We start from the raw sequence: 17,132 nt of genomic DNA, 5'->3' as shown, positions 1-17,132 counted from the left end.
CTAATTTGAGTTAGGAAAAGTGAAAAATTTCCTACTATGGGCGGAAATAATATTTCAACACTAAAAGTTCAATTTTGGTCGTCTCCTGGGATACGTAACGTAAAAACTGGTATTTAATTGAGACAAAAGCTTAAACGCCTTCACAATTTTTCATTAATAAATTGTTTCTCTATGGTAACGAAAGCAGAACAATTTTGATTTCGCTTTTTAATTTAGAAATAATTAATAATATATTAAAAATATCCAAATTTTATGTATTTTCCAAACTCCAGTAGAAAAAATCATGTGTGCAATTCGTAGGAAAAGTGTTTTTTCCGTACTCGACGCGTTTTTAATCTCGACTTCGTCTCGATTAAAAATCCCGCATCTCGTAAGGAAAAAAATCACTTTTCCTAACTTATTGCACAAATAGCTATATCAATTGCGTCGACTTCAAAATAACTTATTCTCACACTACACTTGCTAAGTGAATTTTAATAAATTTATCAATATAGCTACGTATAGCTACGACTTCCATATGAAAATGAAATACTTGATTATATTTATGAGTCATCCTAGGAAAGTGGAATGTTCTCAAAGCACCAGCAACTATGTAGAATGTGTTACCATCGCAGCTTTAAGAACGTGAAATCCATTTTTATTATCTTGTATGCAAACTTTCTTTTCAAAATCTCTCATTCAATTTGTTTTAAATTCATTACCACGAAATATGTGATCTTTTTGCATATAATAAATTGGAGAAACGCATTGTCACCATAGAGACCTTTTACACAATAGTTTTAAATATGATTTTTCATTCATTATACGTTCCTTGAGGCTCTCGTAGTTGGGAATGCTCCGCCAGTGTCCATCGCTCTCAAGCACCTGTGGTTCGGCGCAGAGCACAAAATGAAGCTGTGCCACCCATTAATGAGGAAATAGATCGTTGACAAAACAGATGACACGTGAAGTGAAAAGAGTCTCTCATAAGTCTGATGACACCTTTTCTTTTGATTCTTCCCGATATTATTCCAGACTTGACTGAGAGGTTCCATGAGTGTTCGGGTATCACAAAATTATTCGTTTCTTTAGTAATGTATTTGCTTTTTTTAACCCTCCACCACCCGGCGGCACGGCAATTTTGCCGGAGTACATACACTATTACGGATAATATGTACTATCAAGTAATAGTGCAGTGCTTATCAACATAATTACCGGCGTCTCGCCTCCACATTTTGACTTTTTTGTGTTTTGTGTTCTGTGTCAATGTTAAGGAATTTCCTCACGATATGACATGAGTATAATAATATACCTTTTTGAATTTCAACCACCAATGTGTTCTCTAAGTCCAAAATTTTTAAATTTTTAAAAAGAGATTGCGGTACTATTCCCGTTGCTGAAATTATAAGTGGTAAAATCGAAATTTTTTCTAAACACCAAAGATTTCTCATAGCAACGGAGAGTTCTAAATATTTATTAATTTTTGTGTTATATGTCTGTGTTATATTGTGTGAATTTGGAACAGCTATATCTAAAAGATATGCTTGCTTTTGTTGTTTATTTAAAATAATAATGTCTGGTCTGTTATGCTGAATATGAATGTCAGTTAAAACTGTACGATCAAAATATAATTTGTAATTGTCATTTTCCAAATAACTTTCTGGTTTATAAATATAATGTGGTTGTGTATCCTTTAATAAGTTGAATTTAACAGCTACATTCATGTGTATAATTTTAGCGAATATATCATGACGTTTCTTATATTCGCTTTGAGCCAAAACGGTGCAAGAAGAAATGATGTGTTCAATGGTTTCCCCTTCAGTTCCGCAAATTCTACATTTATCAATGATCGATTGCAAACCGCTTTAGAATTATCGTGACAAAAGAACCATCCTTTGATCGTTTGGCGGAAGTATTTTTAGTTTGTGCTTTTATCTCCACGATCGTAAAACCAATGTATCGTTTGATTTAATTGCAATTAAATTAAATTAAATTTGATTGATGAATCAATATTCGTGTTGCTTCTCACGATCAGGTGCTCGAATTTGAATGAACATCATAACAAGTGCTTGGGGATTAGTAGTCGAAGGGTTGCGCACAAGTCGTAAATCTCCGTTTCGAATAAAAATAATATCGCTTCACACGGGCTGTTGAGTAAATGTTGGTCTTTAATTTAGCACGGGCATTTCGTAACGTGTAACGGCCGCAGCACTAGGGACAGTTCCAACTGTTCTGGCGGTGGAATTGTGTGGGAATCGTCCGCAATTTATGGGATCGGCGCCCCGGGCCCTGTCCTAATCCCTCCAGTACCTCTCTGATTTATAATCTAGAAAGGTTCACGACGCGCCGGCTTCATTAATTAAAATTTCAGAATACTTAGCGTTTCGACGCGTCTACGTTTTTACCAAATTTAGACGGCGTCGACACCGCTGACGACTCTGTCAAGTGCAAATGTTATTCCAGTGGCGGGACGACGACGATGAGCTTCGCACCGAAAAGGTAAATTATGTTGGGGAAGTGTTCACATAGCACGAGCCATAAATAAAAAACCTTCTCGGTCGGCCTGAAAAAATGACGTGTGGAAATAGATATGGACAACATAAAATACGATATTGTATTTTTCGGGGATAGATGTCCTAAATCGAACGTGAAATTTGCGACATTTGATACTTGGGACATGATTTGTTTGTCTTTTTGCTTGTGGTTTGTTTCTGGGGTGCAAGGTTTAGATAAAAATTAAAGTGAAAGCGACATATATGCAATTTAAGCATCTGTGAAATCGAGGACAGCAAAAAAGCTTAGAAAATTTAAAATAGACAATTGGCTAGAAAAAGTAGACTTTTCACCTCATCGTACATTTTCTCGAATATGCTATTTCGAATTTATCTAGACAGAAGCTTTTCTTAAAATATTCTCACAAGTGCAGAGTCTTGTAGTTGTCTTGTACGTGTCTACTTTATATTTTTTGCATAAAATTATTACTGTTGAGGTTGGGTGAAGCGATATCCTTCAAAGACTCTTGTTTTTGTTACGTGCTTTAAAAGTATTAGTCATGTTTGTGTATACTTTAGTAATCTCAGGACAAATATTTTGGCTGCTTTCATTTATTTAAGAACAAGAGCAATAATGCGTTTCTCATAATAATTAAAACCTAAAATAATATACAAAATTACAATAACAATAACAATAGGTGAATGATGTTGATCAAAGAAAAAAAAATGAGAAAAGTTGAAAGGGATATGACGGCAAATCAATTTTACAGTGGTAAGTTTTGGGGAAAATTAATGTTTACAAGAATGTAAATATACATATGTAGTTATTTTCATATGGCCGAAATTTGAGGCACGAGGCGGTAGCCGAGTGTTGCAAAACAGGCCGAATATTGAATAACGTTTTTCGTGTTCGTTTGGGCAGTCTTAAAAAACATTAATTAATTCTAAATTTTGAGGTTACATATCTTTGACAGGTATATAAATCGAAAAGTTTATACAGGTGTCCCCAAAAAAGAAGACGAGTCCATAACTCCATTATTTATCGGAGGATTTTAATTATCTGTACACCAAATTAAATGGTTGTTAATAGGCTACAAAATGGCCTAATAAATTCAAGTATAGCCCCATGTACTTCAAAGGTAAACTGTCAAAATATTTTTTTTAAAATGGGATTACATATTTTTTTTTAATAATTCTGATAGAGATTTTTATTCTGAAAACAACAAACGGGAAACGAACAGGAAAAAGTAGTAATTAAATAGTTCAAAAAATAAAGTAGGTACTTAACAAAACAAAATAAAGAAGAAAATAGAAAAAGTAGATGAAAGTACATACATATGTATATGAAATAAATATATAAAAATAGGAACAATTAAAATGGAAGTCGTGTAAATTTGTTTGTACATGACGATAATGCATAATATTATTGGAATAAATTTATGGATATAAATGTAGAAGTAACATCATTAGTTGTTAATTAAAAATTATCGAATTGTTGAAATTTTGAACAGGTGTCCTCAAATTGTTGAATAAATGTGCTAATTAATGATGAGCTCGTTAACACTAATAGGTTCCATCATTCACTAATCGATAAATTATTTTAATATGCCCAGACCTGAGCACGTATTTCTCAAAAAAGTCGTCCCGTCGAAGCCACATTCGCAGATAGACACATTTGTGAAAAATGAAACAGAAATAAACGACAAGCTGCCACAGCTAAAAAAGTTTCAGTTAAAAGAGCGCGATTTTGCCGACGTTCCCATTTTGTATGTTTCAACACGTTTTTCAATATTATCAAATGACAAATATAAGGCGTTTCCAGGCACGTTGGGTTCGCTTGTTAAGGCGTTTCGAGGGTTCAGAATTTCATCTCTTCTTGCGATGTTAATTACTACGAACATTTTAACGACGTATATTAAGATTCCTAGGATACGTACTTTAAATATAATGTTGCGTGTGTAAAAGTGATAACTGATATCAAAGGGAAATACAAACTTGAGGCTTACATTCGATAAGAATAATGGTAAGTAATAAATTGGCATATTGCAAATTCTTTACTTGATATCGAAAAGAAAGTGACTTAAAGAAACATCGAAGTGTTCAAAGGCAAAGAATACACGAGGCGTCGTACATCAAATTAAAAACCTGACGTTATATTTAGTTTAGAAAGTTTCTTTAAACCAAAAATCTAAAAATTCAAATACACATATCAGAAACTTTTATTTAAGAAAGCTTCTCTTTTTTTATTGTCTGGCAATGAAATAATTATTGTTGTGTAAAATTTACACAAAGTGTAAAAAGAAGTTTCAGATCGTTTCATTTAATAATTTTTCCAAATGACTTTGTAAAGTAAAAAAATTAATCTAAATTAAGTATTTATTTTTGTGTTCAGATCGTTTGTTGTTTTGAAGCGCATCATACAAAATATTAATATGTTTAAAAATCATTAAAATTTTGAAAAATATTAATTTAACTTTTCAGCGAGTTGAATTATGCGAAACATGGTGGATGCGCCGGGAAAATACATTAACTGGAGGGAGAAAATCGCGTTGAATGTAATATTATTTCTGAAGATCGAACAGGATATTAAATTCATAAACAAGATAACACGACATTTTATTTGCGAATAATAATTTTGCTAATACCGCTCCGTTTAAAATTACATTTAAGTTTTAATTGCTTTCGCAATTAGATAAACTATCGTAAAACACAAACTAATATAAAACCACGTTAGCAGAATTTTTATTTATGCTGACTGTTTATGTGTTAAATCGACGATAAAGTGGACTATTGTTTTTTAAATTAGCCGTATTTGATTTTAATTAAAACTGTAACACAGTATCATGTAAAATTATGTTTCGTTAACATGCATTGCTTTGTTTTTTAAAAATTGACAGTTACATTTTGATGCTGGAAATAAAAATGTATAGTTTTGTTTTTAAATTTATCTCACCTGGTTTTCGATGAATTTTTTTAAGGCATTTCCGCTGAGATTTGGTAAGTTGGACAGATGCATGGTGCTTGTAAATCCTACTCGATCTGTAATAAATAGAAACATTGTAATTTTCTTACTAAATTATACAATCTAAAAACTAACATTAATTTCTTATAGATTGTTATTGTCAATATTCATATTATTAATAAATTGGAATAATAAACTTTTATAAACGAAAAAAAAAAACAGTATTTCTATACAACTTATTACTGCATAAAATGTTATTTAAGATGAGATGTATTTATAGCTGGAACGTTATGGATGTGGATTGGGGACTTGTCGTTAAGTTGGCACTACCAGCAAAAGTAACTAAACGCGCCAATAAGGTTATTGGAATTTATGACAGATCTCACTAATGTACAGTTCAATCATAAGTTTTAAGCAACCTTGAGTTTGACAATCCATATCCAAAACATTTCGACTATAGATAGTTATTCATCAAAGATTTAAAAATTTAAGACTACAATAATTGTTCAGATTTTTTAGAATCGATTTCAGCAAATGTAGCAAACGCTCAAATGAGTTTTATTTTCTTATCTGTTCTAAGAAGTACCGTGCAATCAACAATTATTTATATCAAAGAAGGCTTTGAGATTTTGGACGTACAGTGGCGGCCAAAATAAAGTAGGACAATGTTTTTTCGCTAATGTAAATTTGCTTGCCCTTTCTATGGTTACTATGAAAATATTTATTTATTTATTATAGTAACCCCGGTTTACTCAACTCAATTTTGGCTAAATTTCTTAATAAGACTTGTCCTACTTTATTTTGGCCGCCACTGTATGTCTTTAGAAGCTCTGGAATGCATGGAAGTATTTTTTGTTGCATATACTTATCTGTTTTGCCGAAACTGTATGTCTATTCTCCATTATGAAAGTAAGATTCAATTATGAATTATGTTCTGAAGGAAAAACCATTTTTGCGTTAAAATTTGATTCATAGTGACAGTTGTTTGATGTTTATTAGCTGAGTTGTAAGCCGTTTACGATTGTTTTGAACACGCAGCAGGCCAAGATATTTTTTTGTTAGATTGGCGTCAGGTTCTGTCATATGACATTTCGCTTTTAAATATTCGCATTGTTGTCAATTCCGTCATTAATTTAGTTAATAAGAGTTTACCCTAATGCGTTCAATTACATATTTAAAAAATGTAACAACCTGGGAGCAGTGTTCGGTTGAATTATAACCTAAAATAGATTTATTATGACAAATCACAATACTGTCAACTAAAATGTCAGATTTTCATAGATAGTCCGAATTTGAAACAATCGTGAATGGTATATAGGAAAGCTACGAAAAATTTGACACTGCATCTACATATTATTTATATTTTTTTGCTACTGATACAATCTTGTGTGCCATATTACAGGTTTACATTTCCTACTGCATCCGTATTGAAATTTTATATGTATCTATTTTTACGAGGCAATAAGGGATCATTTAGATTTTATTATTTCATATTGAAACTTAAGATAGTCATAGAATATATAAAGTATAATTTATTTAAGTGTTTACGAATGTTAAGTTTCATGACAACGTAAAAAAAAAAATCGTTTTCTTTGTAAACAGAATGTGTTCATTTATTCGTAAAAAGTAAGATAATAAAGTTACTAAAATAATAAGAATAACAAACAAGTTAATTTTTTTTTCTAAATGTAGGAATAAAATAAAAACATCGAAGTCTAGGTATAGAACTCTGTTTTTTATTTGTTTCATGCTTTAGTATTATACAGGACCGCAAGAAATTATCAAAAGATAAACAAGATTAAATCTCACATTTTTTAAACTACTTCCAGAAAAAAATAAATGTATGAATTGGAAAGTGCAATATTTGATAATTTTTTGTAATCATCTTTCTTTGAAAAGAATTAATTCAGTCAGATCGCAAGCAAATTTGAATTTCATCCAATGACAAGCACTTGACCAGCGAACATGAATGCACTTAATAATCGATAAATGCGCTACAGTAATTGCTGCTCTATGTGAGCAAAGACTTAATTATTTTATGGAGGCAGATCGTTAACATTTTGAACATTTAATAATAGTATATTGTGATACGAGTCTTATAAGAAGCATTTTATCGCACGCACGGTTTTAGAGCACGACGAGCTTGTGAGGAGTGCCCTAAAGGAATAAGTGCGATAAAATGCCTTATACACGAGATGTCATACAGTATTTTTTCTACTTTGCCACTTTTTCAATGAAAAAAAATAATTTAAAATGTAAAACCGTTAAAATTAAAAAATTAAATTTCACTATTTTTAGTATTATTATTATATCACGCCTTTTCCTATTACGATACGCAAAACAGTATCGTAATAGCATCAGTACGAACGCAAAGTAGAAAAACTAATGTATCGTTGCACGGAAAATTTAAAATGATTTAAAATGAGATCAGTCGACAATTGTTCTTTATAAGTTGTCACTATCATGTGTCTCGAAATAAAAATTGACCTGTTTCGATGTTTTTCAAGTCTGTAGTTCTTATTACCCGAGTGGATAATTTTCTTGGGTCACCTGTATGTATAACAAATATATCGACGCCTCGGTAAGCAGATTTTTGGCTGAAATGTCAAAGAAACGTTAATGATTGTCGTGTTAACTTAGAAAACAACTTTTCAATTTCGGCAAGATTTTGTGATAGGTAGCCAACCAATAAAACAACTGTGTATAGGAAGTATACATATCCATACGATCAAGCTCAGACAAACTTTTCGATTAAAGAAAAAATGAGGTCGCATTTTTGATTTGTTTTCTTTCTTCTTCTTTCATAAAAATTATATCGAATTATTTTATTCTTCTTAAATGTTCTAATTATGTTTAATTACTTTGAAACTGGAAGTTTTATTTTGTTTGTCTCCATTTTCTATTACTTTTCAACAACACCTTCAGTAGTTCAATTAGCGAACTGAATGGTAACTGACGTTTCACTTAATTTAATGCTTGATTTCTTGCTTATTGCTTATTCTTTGCTCTGTCAAATACAAAACCATTTTACATTTGAATAAATCTTGCATCTGTATTCTTCCCACCAAACATTTAATAAAAAAAAGCCTGTAAACAGTTGGTAAGTAGTTGTAATCACTTTGTGATGTAGCTATACTTTGTCACTTTTATTAATTTTATTTATTGTCTCTCTGTCTTTAAACTGCGAAGAACTTACGTAAAAAAATCTCAGTTTGTGGTAGATTGACTTAATCGGTTGCGTCACTTGCGTAAGCCCTTTAAACTTTTCACTAGTTGTTGTGTTGTGATTTTTGAAAGCATAAATCCGCACTACATTTAAATGTAAATCTTCCCCGATTAGGACCGCCATATATTATTATGACAAATCGAAAACAGCGGACATTTTATAAAAAAAAGCAAACAAACAATATATCAAACAGATTTGTTTTTTTTTCCTCCTTACGAAAGTCGTACGCCGCTATAAATAACGCGGCGTTTTTATTTTACGGAGAGTGGTTTCGTCGGCGTATAGTTAACTTAATAAATTTGCAAATTTAAAGGCAACGAATATAAACTTTGTTTCTTTGAATAATGAAAGAGATAAATAACAGAGTCGGTCACCGTCGGTGACGACCTCCGGCGAGATTTTTTGATTTTTGCGCGTGTATCTGCGTCGGCTTTATTTATTTCGACTGTCATGTACCAGATAACAGAGGCAAAATCCTCCAAAATCAATTACAAATGTCACTTGAAAGGATACGAGCACAAATATGAATAATATCTTTTGTTCGAGTAAAATCAATAGACTAGTTTTATTTTTCCACAGCAAATTACTTGTTGTTCTGCTCTTTTTGCAATAACAGGATTCATCTCGTAGCTTATGGATTTGTGACAATGCAAAATTTAGACAGGAAAAAGGAAGTGGTGTGAGATCGCATCCGTGACGTTCGATGCTCACAATTCAGGAAGCTACTCTCAGTTGAAGGCACAAATAAATCCTTTATCCTTTCAAAGTCCTTGAATAATAAAAAGTATCGTCGCTGAAACGTCAGAGATTTAAATGCACGTTACTACGAGATGCATAAAGCATCTGCTGTTTCTTGTCATACGGAAGACTAAAAGCGAACTTATTTTATTCTGCAGTAAACTTGGTTATATCGAGACTCTCCATCTTTCAATTTGGTGAACATAATCAAATTTCATAACGACTTCCCTCTATTTCATTAGCAATTTGCCACTTTATCCGCTTTATGATTCGCTAAAGATATCCGCTTGACAATGTGTACGTGTTTCTGCAGAAATTTAGCCGTAATTATTTTTCCTCAACAACTTCACAAATTATTCCTGATCCGCTTCTGCGTAGGGCAAGAATGGCTTCTGATATTATTTTGTTTTACTGCTCGCTCGACTGCTCTCTAATTGGATACATAAAATTTTATTAAGGTGAGGCGACGGGTGCATCTTTGTTTTTGATTAAAATGTCAACGTTGTCCACATCCTGTTCTGCGCTGGCAAATTATAATAATAACATTTTAATGTATCGAAATTTATGGTAAAGGTAATCATTAGCAAAGATTAATTCCCACGTACATCAAACGTGCGTGTTCAGCCAATCAGAGCGCTGGCTTTCATCCAATCCAAAATGTTTATCGCGATAAAAACGTCCTACTACTCTGTCATCTGTCAAAAGTGATTAAAATTGCATGCTATTCCTGTCAGATTGTCAAATTGTTTTTTATAATTGTGTTTTTAATAACTGTATTATAAATGAATAATTACCTGACGTTAAAGTTTGTATTCTGGAATTAATCTTGTCAAAAATAACACGACCTAATCTTTAATATCTGATAAATTTCCCAATTTTCAACATTTTTGTTTTAGACAGTTTTACTCGTTGATATTTGGGCATTTTTATTCAAAGGTTAAAACCTCGAGCTAAAGCTCTCGGGCCTAACCACAATAAAAATGCCCAAATTCAACTCGTAAAATTGTCAAAGCAAAAAGTTTTCGCAAAATTGAAAATTTTATCCGATAAAAAATGTAGGTTGTTATTTTACCTTCGATAAAACATGGATCGGGTGGAAATTTGCAGTTGCATTTTTTCAGCTATAATATAACAAATGATACGAATATTATCGATGATACCTACGAGTGAAACCGAGTTGAATGTGCTGCTCCGGTTTCACGAGTCATATCATCCCCAAGGCCGACTTTCTTAATCTGCGACACTTGAGAGGTAATATTTTTTATAAGAAAGATAAAATCGCGTAACAATCTGTGATTTGCTAGAAAATATTACAAGTATTAAGAGAATAGCGTGGTGCACATAATATGTATGCGTTTCTACAACATGCATTGTTTCAGTGTTTTTTGTTTTTATTAAAACATTATTTTTCGTCTGACAATGCGATGTAAAACATTCCCCGATCTCTACGTAGCTTGTACACACGTGTTTTATTTTTATCTGCAGTAATTAAACACGAGCTATTTTTAGCAGAACAAAGTTTAATTTTGAACAAAAATTGGTTGCCAGTTACTAAACCACAAACACTTGTCTGATAAATTGACTTTTTCTGCCTATCATGTGGAAACCAAATTAAAGTTTAAAAATGCTGTTCTCTTGGCGATTTTTTTTTCTAGAAGATGATTGCAAAACGGAAAGCTAAAAGTTTTTGTTTTACCGAAGGAAATAAACCAAACAAGTTAATGTTTTGCTATTTTAGTCTTTTATTTCATTACAAGCATAAGCCAAAGGTCAAGACAATGAGAATCACTTACATTTTCATATCTCATCATCAACAATCAATTATAACGAGTGTTCAAAACATTTCTAATCAAGTAGGGTGTGGTTTTTTCAAACACAAGTCATCTGTCTCGTTGATGGTCTACGCTTTGATAATTTCTTCACCACATAACCTCACTTTGATCATCATTTTATTTAATTTGAATTGAATTAAGTAAACTAACAAAACCAGGAAAGCTCTTGTTTATTAGTTCCAAACAAAACTATTTTGTGCAAAAGAAATAATTTACACCACTGTTTCTTCGCTGAAAAATGACATTTCCTCTATGGCTTGACAGCTGACAACATATTTTTTGAACACACGTTATTATTGCAGTAAGTAGTCTAAAATTAGAAAGAAAAGCAAGCATAATCTCGCTTGGCCATATATTTTTTGAACGCTTTTTATTATAGTGGAAAACACACCATCTTGTTGTTATAATGTTAAGTAAGGGTCATTTTTAGTTTATCCATTTTACTTTGTACTTTGTAAAAAATGTAACAGCGAAAAATGTAATTATTTTTTATAATCATATAGAACGATTGACCAATATTTTAGTATTTGACCAGAACAGGATCCACTTTCAACTTCCTCCCTTTGCAGTTGATATAATACCAACTGTTTAACTCGCGTTTTGCATAAACCGAGGGAAAAAGAAAAAGGAATCAGTGAACGAGGAAAAAACAATGCAAGAATGGGAAGAGTAAAAGAAAAGAAGAAGGAAGGCAGAAACAGAAATGGAGAAGAAGCAGACAGTGCCAGAGGAAACAGAAATCACAGCAGAAGAGGTAGAGAGACAAATAATGAAACTGGAAAAGAGAGAAGCACCAGGAAGAGACGGAGTGCAAAATGAAGCATGGATGTAAAGGACCGAAGTAATAGTAGAGAGAATGGTTGAACTAATGAACGGAGTATGGAAAGGAGAGGGATTCCCGGTAGACTGGAGAGAAGATGTAATCTCCCCTATTTATAAAAAGCAGAAAACTACCGAGGAATGACTCTTCTAAACACAGGGTATAAGTGGTATGCGTCAGTCTTGAGCGAAAGGATGAAGAGAGGGAGAGAGAGAGAGAGAGAGAGATCGAGGAAAAGAGAGCCTGGGAAAGATGTGAGGAAGAAAAAGCTGGAAGTGAATGTTAAGAAGACGAAAACGATGGTGTTCAACAAGAGAAAGAGGAAGAGTGAAGAGAATGAGTGAAAGAGCAACGGATAAGGCACATATCAGAGAGATAGTGAGGATAGCAAATAAGGTGATGGGATGTGTTTGGGGAATAGGATTGAGAAAGTGAGGAGGTGATTTCAGGAGGAGAATTATGATGTTTGAAAGCATATTGATGTACGGGTCAGAGATCTGCGGATTGAAGGAACCAGAGGAGGTAGAGAGTGTGCAAGAAAAATATTTGAGATGGGTGCTAGGAGTGGACAGAGAAACGCCAAAGACTGGAAGAGGAGCAGGCTGAGAACGAAAGCGGGAAAGATAGCGGCAAAGTTTGAGGACCAAATGGATGGAAGGGAAGAGTACAGGATACTGACGGAATGCTGGAGAGAAAAGAAAAATAACAAGGAGAAGAAGGAGAGAGAGAAGTATGTACTACCAGAAGAACGAGTATGCCAGTGGAGAAGTGGAAAGATTGAGAGTAAAAGCAAAAGGAAGATGGATGAATGTAAGGCCGAGTGAAAGGGACAAAGACACGGACAAGCAAGAAAGAAAGAGAGAATCAAAGAATGCAGATACAACAGGGAGTATGAGAGGTGTATGACGAGACCTGGGGAGAGAGAGTGCAAGAGAGAGAAAGATGATGGCGAGATTCAGATGTGGGAACGAGGAGAGCGAAAACAGGTATTGAATGGAGGAAGAGGAAAGAATGTGCAGGATGTGCTATGAGAAGAGACAGACCATCGAGCACATGTGGAATGGATGTAGCGAAATGAGAGAATGAAGACGGAAGGGAGATAGGATGGATGAAAGAGATATGGAAGAAGAGGGAAAGGATAGAAAAGGAAAGGGGTGGGGGATAGGAAAAAAAATAACTTTTGGAATTGTAATTTTTATATTTGGAATCGAGAATCCGAAAGCCCGGAGGGCAAATAAAGCATTACAGAACGATTGACCAATATTTTAGTATTTGAGCAGAACAGGATCTACTTTCAAGTTCCTCCCTTTGTAATTGATACAATACTGTTTAATTTGTATTTTCATGTGCTTCACTTACTATAATAGTGAAATGATGAAGCCATTTCAGCTTGTCCCTATTTTAGATCTTTTCGAGTTTTCGGAGTGTTCGCGTCCTAACAGACAAAATTAATTTGGCATTCAATAAGGCTTAACGTCAATCCTTAGGCAACATGCAAAAACGAAATGATAGATTCGTGCGCCCTTTTTGTCATATAGATTGGGATCTTTATTGCGCTCCAAAGTAAATCTGGAATGAAAAATCGACGGCAGCTTGAAAAATTGAGCCATCTTAAACGGATGCTTGGAGTTTAAGCCGTCTCCGAGGAAATCAGATGGGAACCTGGTCCACGTCCAGGACTAGCACTGCATCATCATCATCACTCTTGTTTGCATAATAATAAAATAGCAAAGTGGATGTGTGAGCGGGACCGATCAATTCGACATAATCGGCGGAAAAGTGAAAAGCGCCATCTTGAACTTGGCGTTTTCCACGTTTCACCTAAAATGCAATCACACGCGACGGTATTACTTTTAAAATCCGCTTATAGGGGCTTTTATATGCAATGGAATCTGCAGGGCAATCACTTTAGTCAGCGGAGCGTAGTGCATCGGCAAAGCGATGTTTTAAAATATAATGAATTCCATATGGATGCACATATTTACTTTCAATCTACACAATGTGTTTAACTTTCTATTTTGGAATTGTTTCCGAACAAATACCATACTTTTTTTAATTCGCGCTGACGAAACAACAACGGCAGTTTTAAACTGTGTTTTATTCATTCGGACGGATTTTTATTGCGTTTTCACTATTTTTAAACTCGAAAATCACGAATCAACTCGTCCGGTAGGTGTGATTTATTCTAAAACAATAGTAATACCGAGCGATCAAAAAGAAAACAAATCAAGAGTGCTAACTCATTTTTTGTTTTACCGAAAGGTTTGTCTTTGTTTGAGACATAGCACCCATAATTATGCTTGCTATGCACAGCCGTTTTATTGGTTGTCTACTTTTCCGAAAATCTATTAATAATTAGTAATGCGTAATCTTCAATGGTAAAACCCAGTTTACCACTTATTCCGGAATAATTATTGTTGCTTACAATTACAATAAACATCTGTAAACTTCGTCGAAATCGAAAAGTTGTTTTCTAGGTTAACAACAGCACATCGTTGACGTTTGTTTGACATTTCCGCGAAAAATTTGCTTACCAGTGGCGTCGCGAAAAAATTAGTGTCCGCCATAAAAATGAGAATTTATGTGTTAACAAATTAATTTTGTTTGTGTTAAAACTGCTATATTTTCTAAAATTCGAAAGATATATTTCAAAGTAACAACATTTCCAATAAATTATTCCAATAATATTTTATGTTTTCAAATTCAGAAAGTAGCAGCTATGTGGACGAAACAAATTTATATTTACGACTAGTGTAATTATCGAAACGATGATCCAGTCGTGCCAACTATTGCATGAAATGGATATAAAATATCAATAGGAAATATGAATAATTATGTTAAACCATTTGGGATTATACTCCATAAATTTGCTCTAATTGCAACTGCAGCTAGTTTTTAGTACAAAGTAGCAATCGATGCCTTAATTAAGCGGATACGTTAGAGACAAATATCAGACCTCAATATCTGGAGCACCGTTGAAGATTAAGTATTGATAAATGGTCAGATAACCTTTACTTACTGAAAGTATTACGTAATGTTGTAATATTTCCTCTTCGGTCCATTATAAAATGAGAGATGGTTAGGGTGCGTTGTTGCAGAAGTTACAGGCATTAAAATATTGTTAACAACAACTTTCACAAGTTTATAGCGATATATCTCACTCAAAACGATTTATTGTACTTATATTATTTGGAGTGTGGGGCCAAGAACAAACAGCAAGCGATCCCTCGGTGCTAATGACTTTACAATTGGCAGTTTCTTTAACGACACAACAAAAATCTGACATTTCAAGCAACATTTTTAAAACTAAAGCTTATTTCATGTGTTTGTTCCATAATGTTCTTTTTCTACTTTGCGTTCGTACTGATGCTATTACGATACTGTTTTGCGTATCGTAATAGGAAAAGGCGTGATATAATAATAATACTAAAAATAGTGAAATTTAATTTTTTAATTTTGACGGATACTGTGGTGTCGCGGCAGACCGCAGACGTGACCTTGGGTGGAATCCTTCAACTTTAACGGTTTTCAATTTAAATTTTTTTTTTTTAATTGAAAAAGTGGCAAAGTAGAAAAAATACTGTATGACATCTCGTTTATAAGGCATTTTATCGCACGCTCGTCGTGCTCTAAAACCGTGCGTGCGATAAAATGCTTCTTATAAGACTCGTATCATAATATACTATTTTACCACCATGTTAACTGGAGTTAGAATTTTATTTCTTTATCAGGTATGTAGTAATAATTTTCAAGGAGAATCACAATATATTACAATTTTGTATTACTTGCACATAGTTTCGCAATGTTGATAATATCATGCATTCAAATGAAAACCTGGGCTGAGTAGGCGTTGAAAATTTGGAACACTGTAAAGTTTGAATTTCCCGCCATTCACACGAATGACATTGCAGAGAAAGAAAAAAAACAGAAAGATGTTTCGTTTATAAATTTTAGGTTAGCTCTAATTACAACTGTCAATTTACACCAAAAAAAAAGCCAAAACAATTGACGGTTTCTAATACCTTCCCAACCCAGGATTTCATTTGAACGCCCGATACAATAAAGTTTACATAGCAGCATCGAAGAAATGAAATTATGATTAAAAACGTTTGTTTACGAATTTTAAATTAAAGAAAGATGCAAATTATTACTAGAGTTGTTAATTGCCAAAACAAAAAAACATATGCTTATGATTTGTAAATTTCAGTTTAATGTTACATTTTCAGTAATTTATTTTTAGCCATGTAATAATTTCCATATTCTTACTTGTTTTTGTTCCATTCTATATTTTTTTAAAAGCATTTAGTTTCCTGTTAATACATTCGAAAACTTTATTGAAATGTAAAAAAACAATCACAATTTTTATATTTGAATTTTATCCTTGGCCCAAGGCTTTGCTCGCTATATTAAAGAACGCGACGACATCAATATGAAGCTGAATTTTTGTTTGGAAGTTTCTCTAAGGGTTCGTGTAAAGCATTGCTTGAACCAGGGACAGCTAAACTACGGAAATATTTTGTGATAGAAAAATAAGTATGTAGTTGCAGTAAATTGAAACAAATTTGGAAATCAGAATTAGAAGAAATTAAGAAGATAGATTAAATTAGACAAACAATAGTCGTGTCTTAGACTGTTGGTAATCAAAAATAAGTATGTCCATTCTCCGTCTCTTTTAACACCGTTATGGTAATACGACATTATAATGAACTTATTTTGTTCAAGAGTAAAGACCATTTTAGCTATTACTTCTAAACTATTTGGGAGGTTATAAAATTATGCTTGTTTTCGATATAAAAACAAATAAAGATAATACCTTTGTAATAGCACCGGGAATTATCTAGCTTTGGAAAAACTTTTTTTTTTTAGAAGAAACATACCAGGAACGCAAAAAACAACAAAGTAGTACTTCGAAAGCGGAAATGAGGTTAAGTTGACTTTGTGTTGACAGCTCGTGAATATTTGACAGTTTGCAATTACTATTTCATGAATTTAAACGAGGTGGCAAATTAAAATTCTAGAGCCAACTGCGATCCTACACTCTTTTATAGACAGTCTGTATTTTGTGTTGTTTTGGTTTTAGTTT

At 33.1% G+C, this 17,132-nt stretch overlaps 1 protein-coding gene across 2 annotated transcripts in view; it reads right to left on the bottom strand.

The window, feature by feature from the left end:
• The window catches only part of LOC138127230 (uncharacterized), a 254,067-nt gene that overhangs the window by 18,152 nt on the left and 218,783 nt on the right, over positions 1-17,132 (bottom strand). For both annotated transcript variants that reach the window (XM_069043142.1, XM_069043143.1), the window contains one exon: positions 5,425-5,510. In XM_069043142.1, coding sequence (XP_068899243.1) covers positions 5,425-5,510 — 86 coding nt within the window. The remainder of the gene's footprint in view (positions 1-5,424; positions 5,511-17,132) is intronic.

This window comes from Tenebrio molitor, chromosome 3 (genome assembly GCF_963966145.1).
Source record: "Tenebrio molitor chromosome 3, icTenMoli1.1, whole genome shotgun sequence".
NCBI lineage: Eukaryota > Metazoa > Arthropoda > Insecta > Coleoptera > Tenebrionidae > Tenebrio > Tenebrio molitor.
The sequence above is the reverse complement of the archived record's forward strand: the minus strand, read 5'-3'. Positions and strand labels throughout refer to the sequence as shown.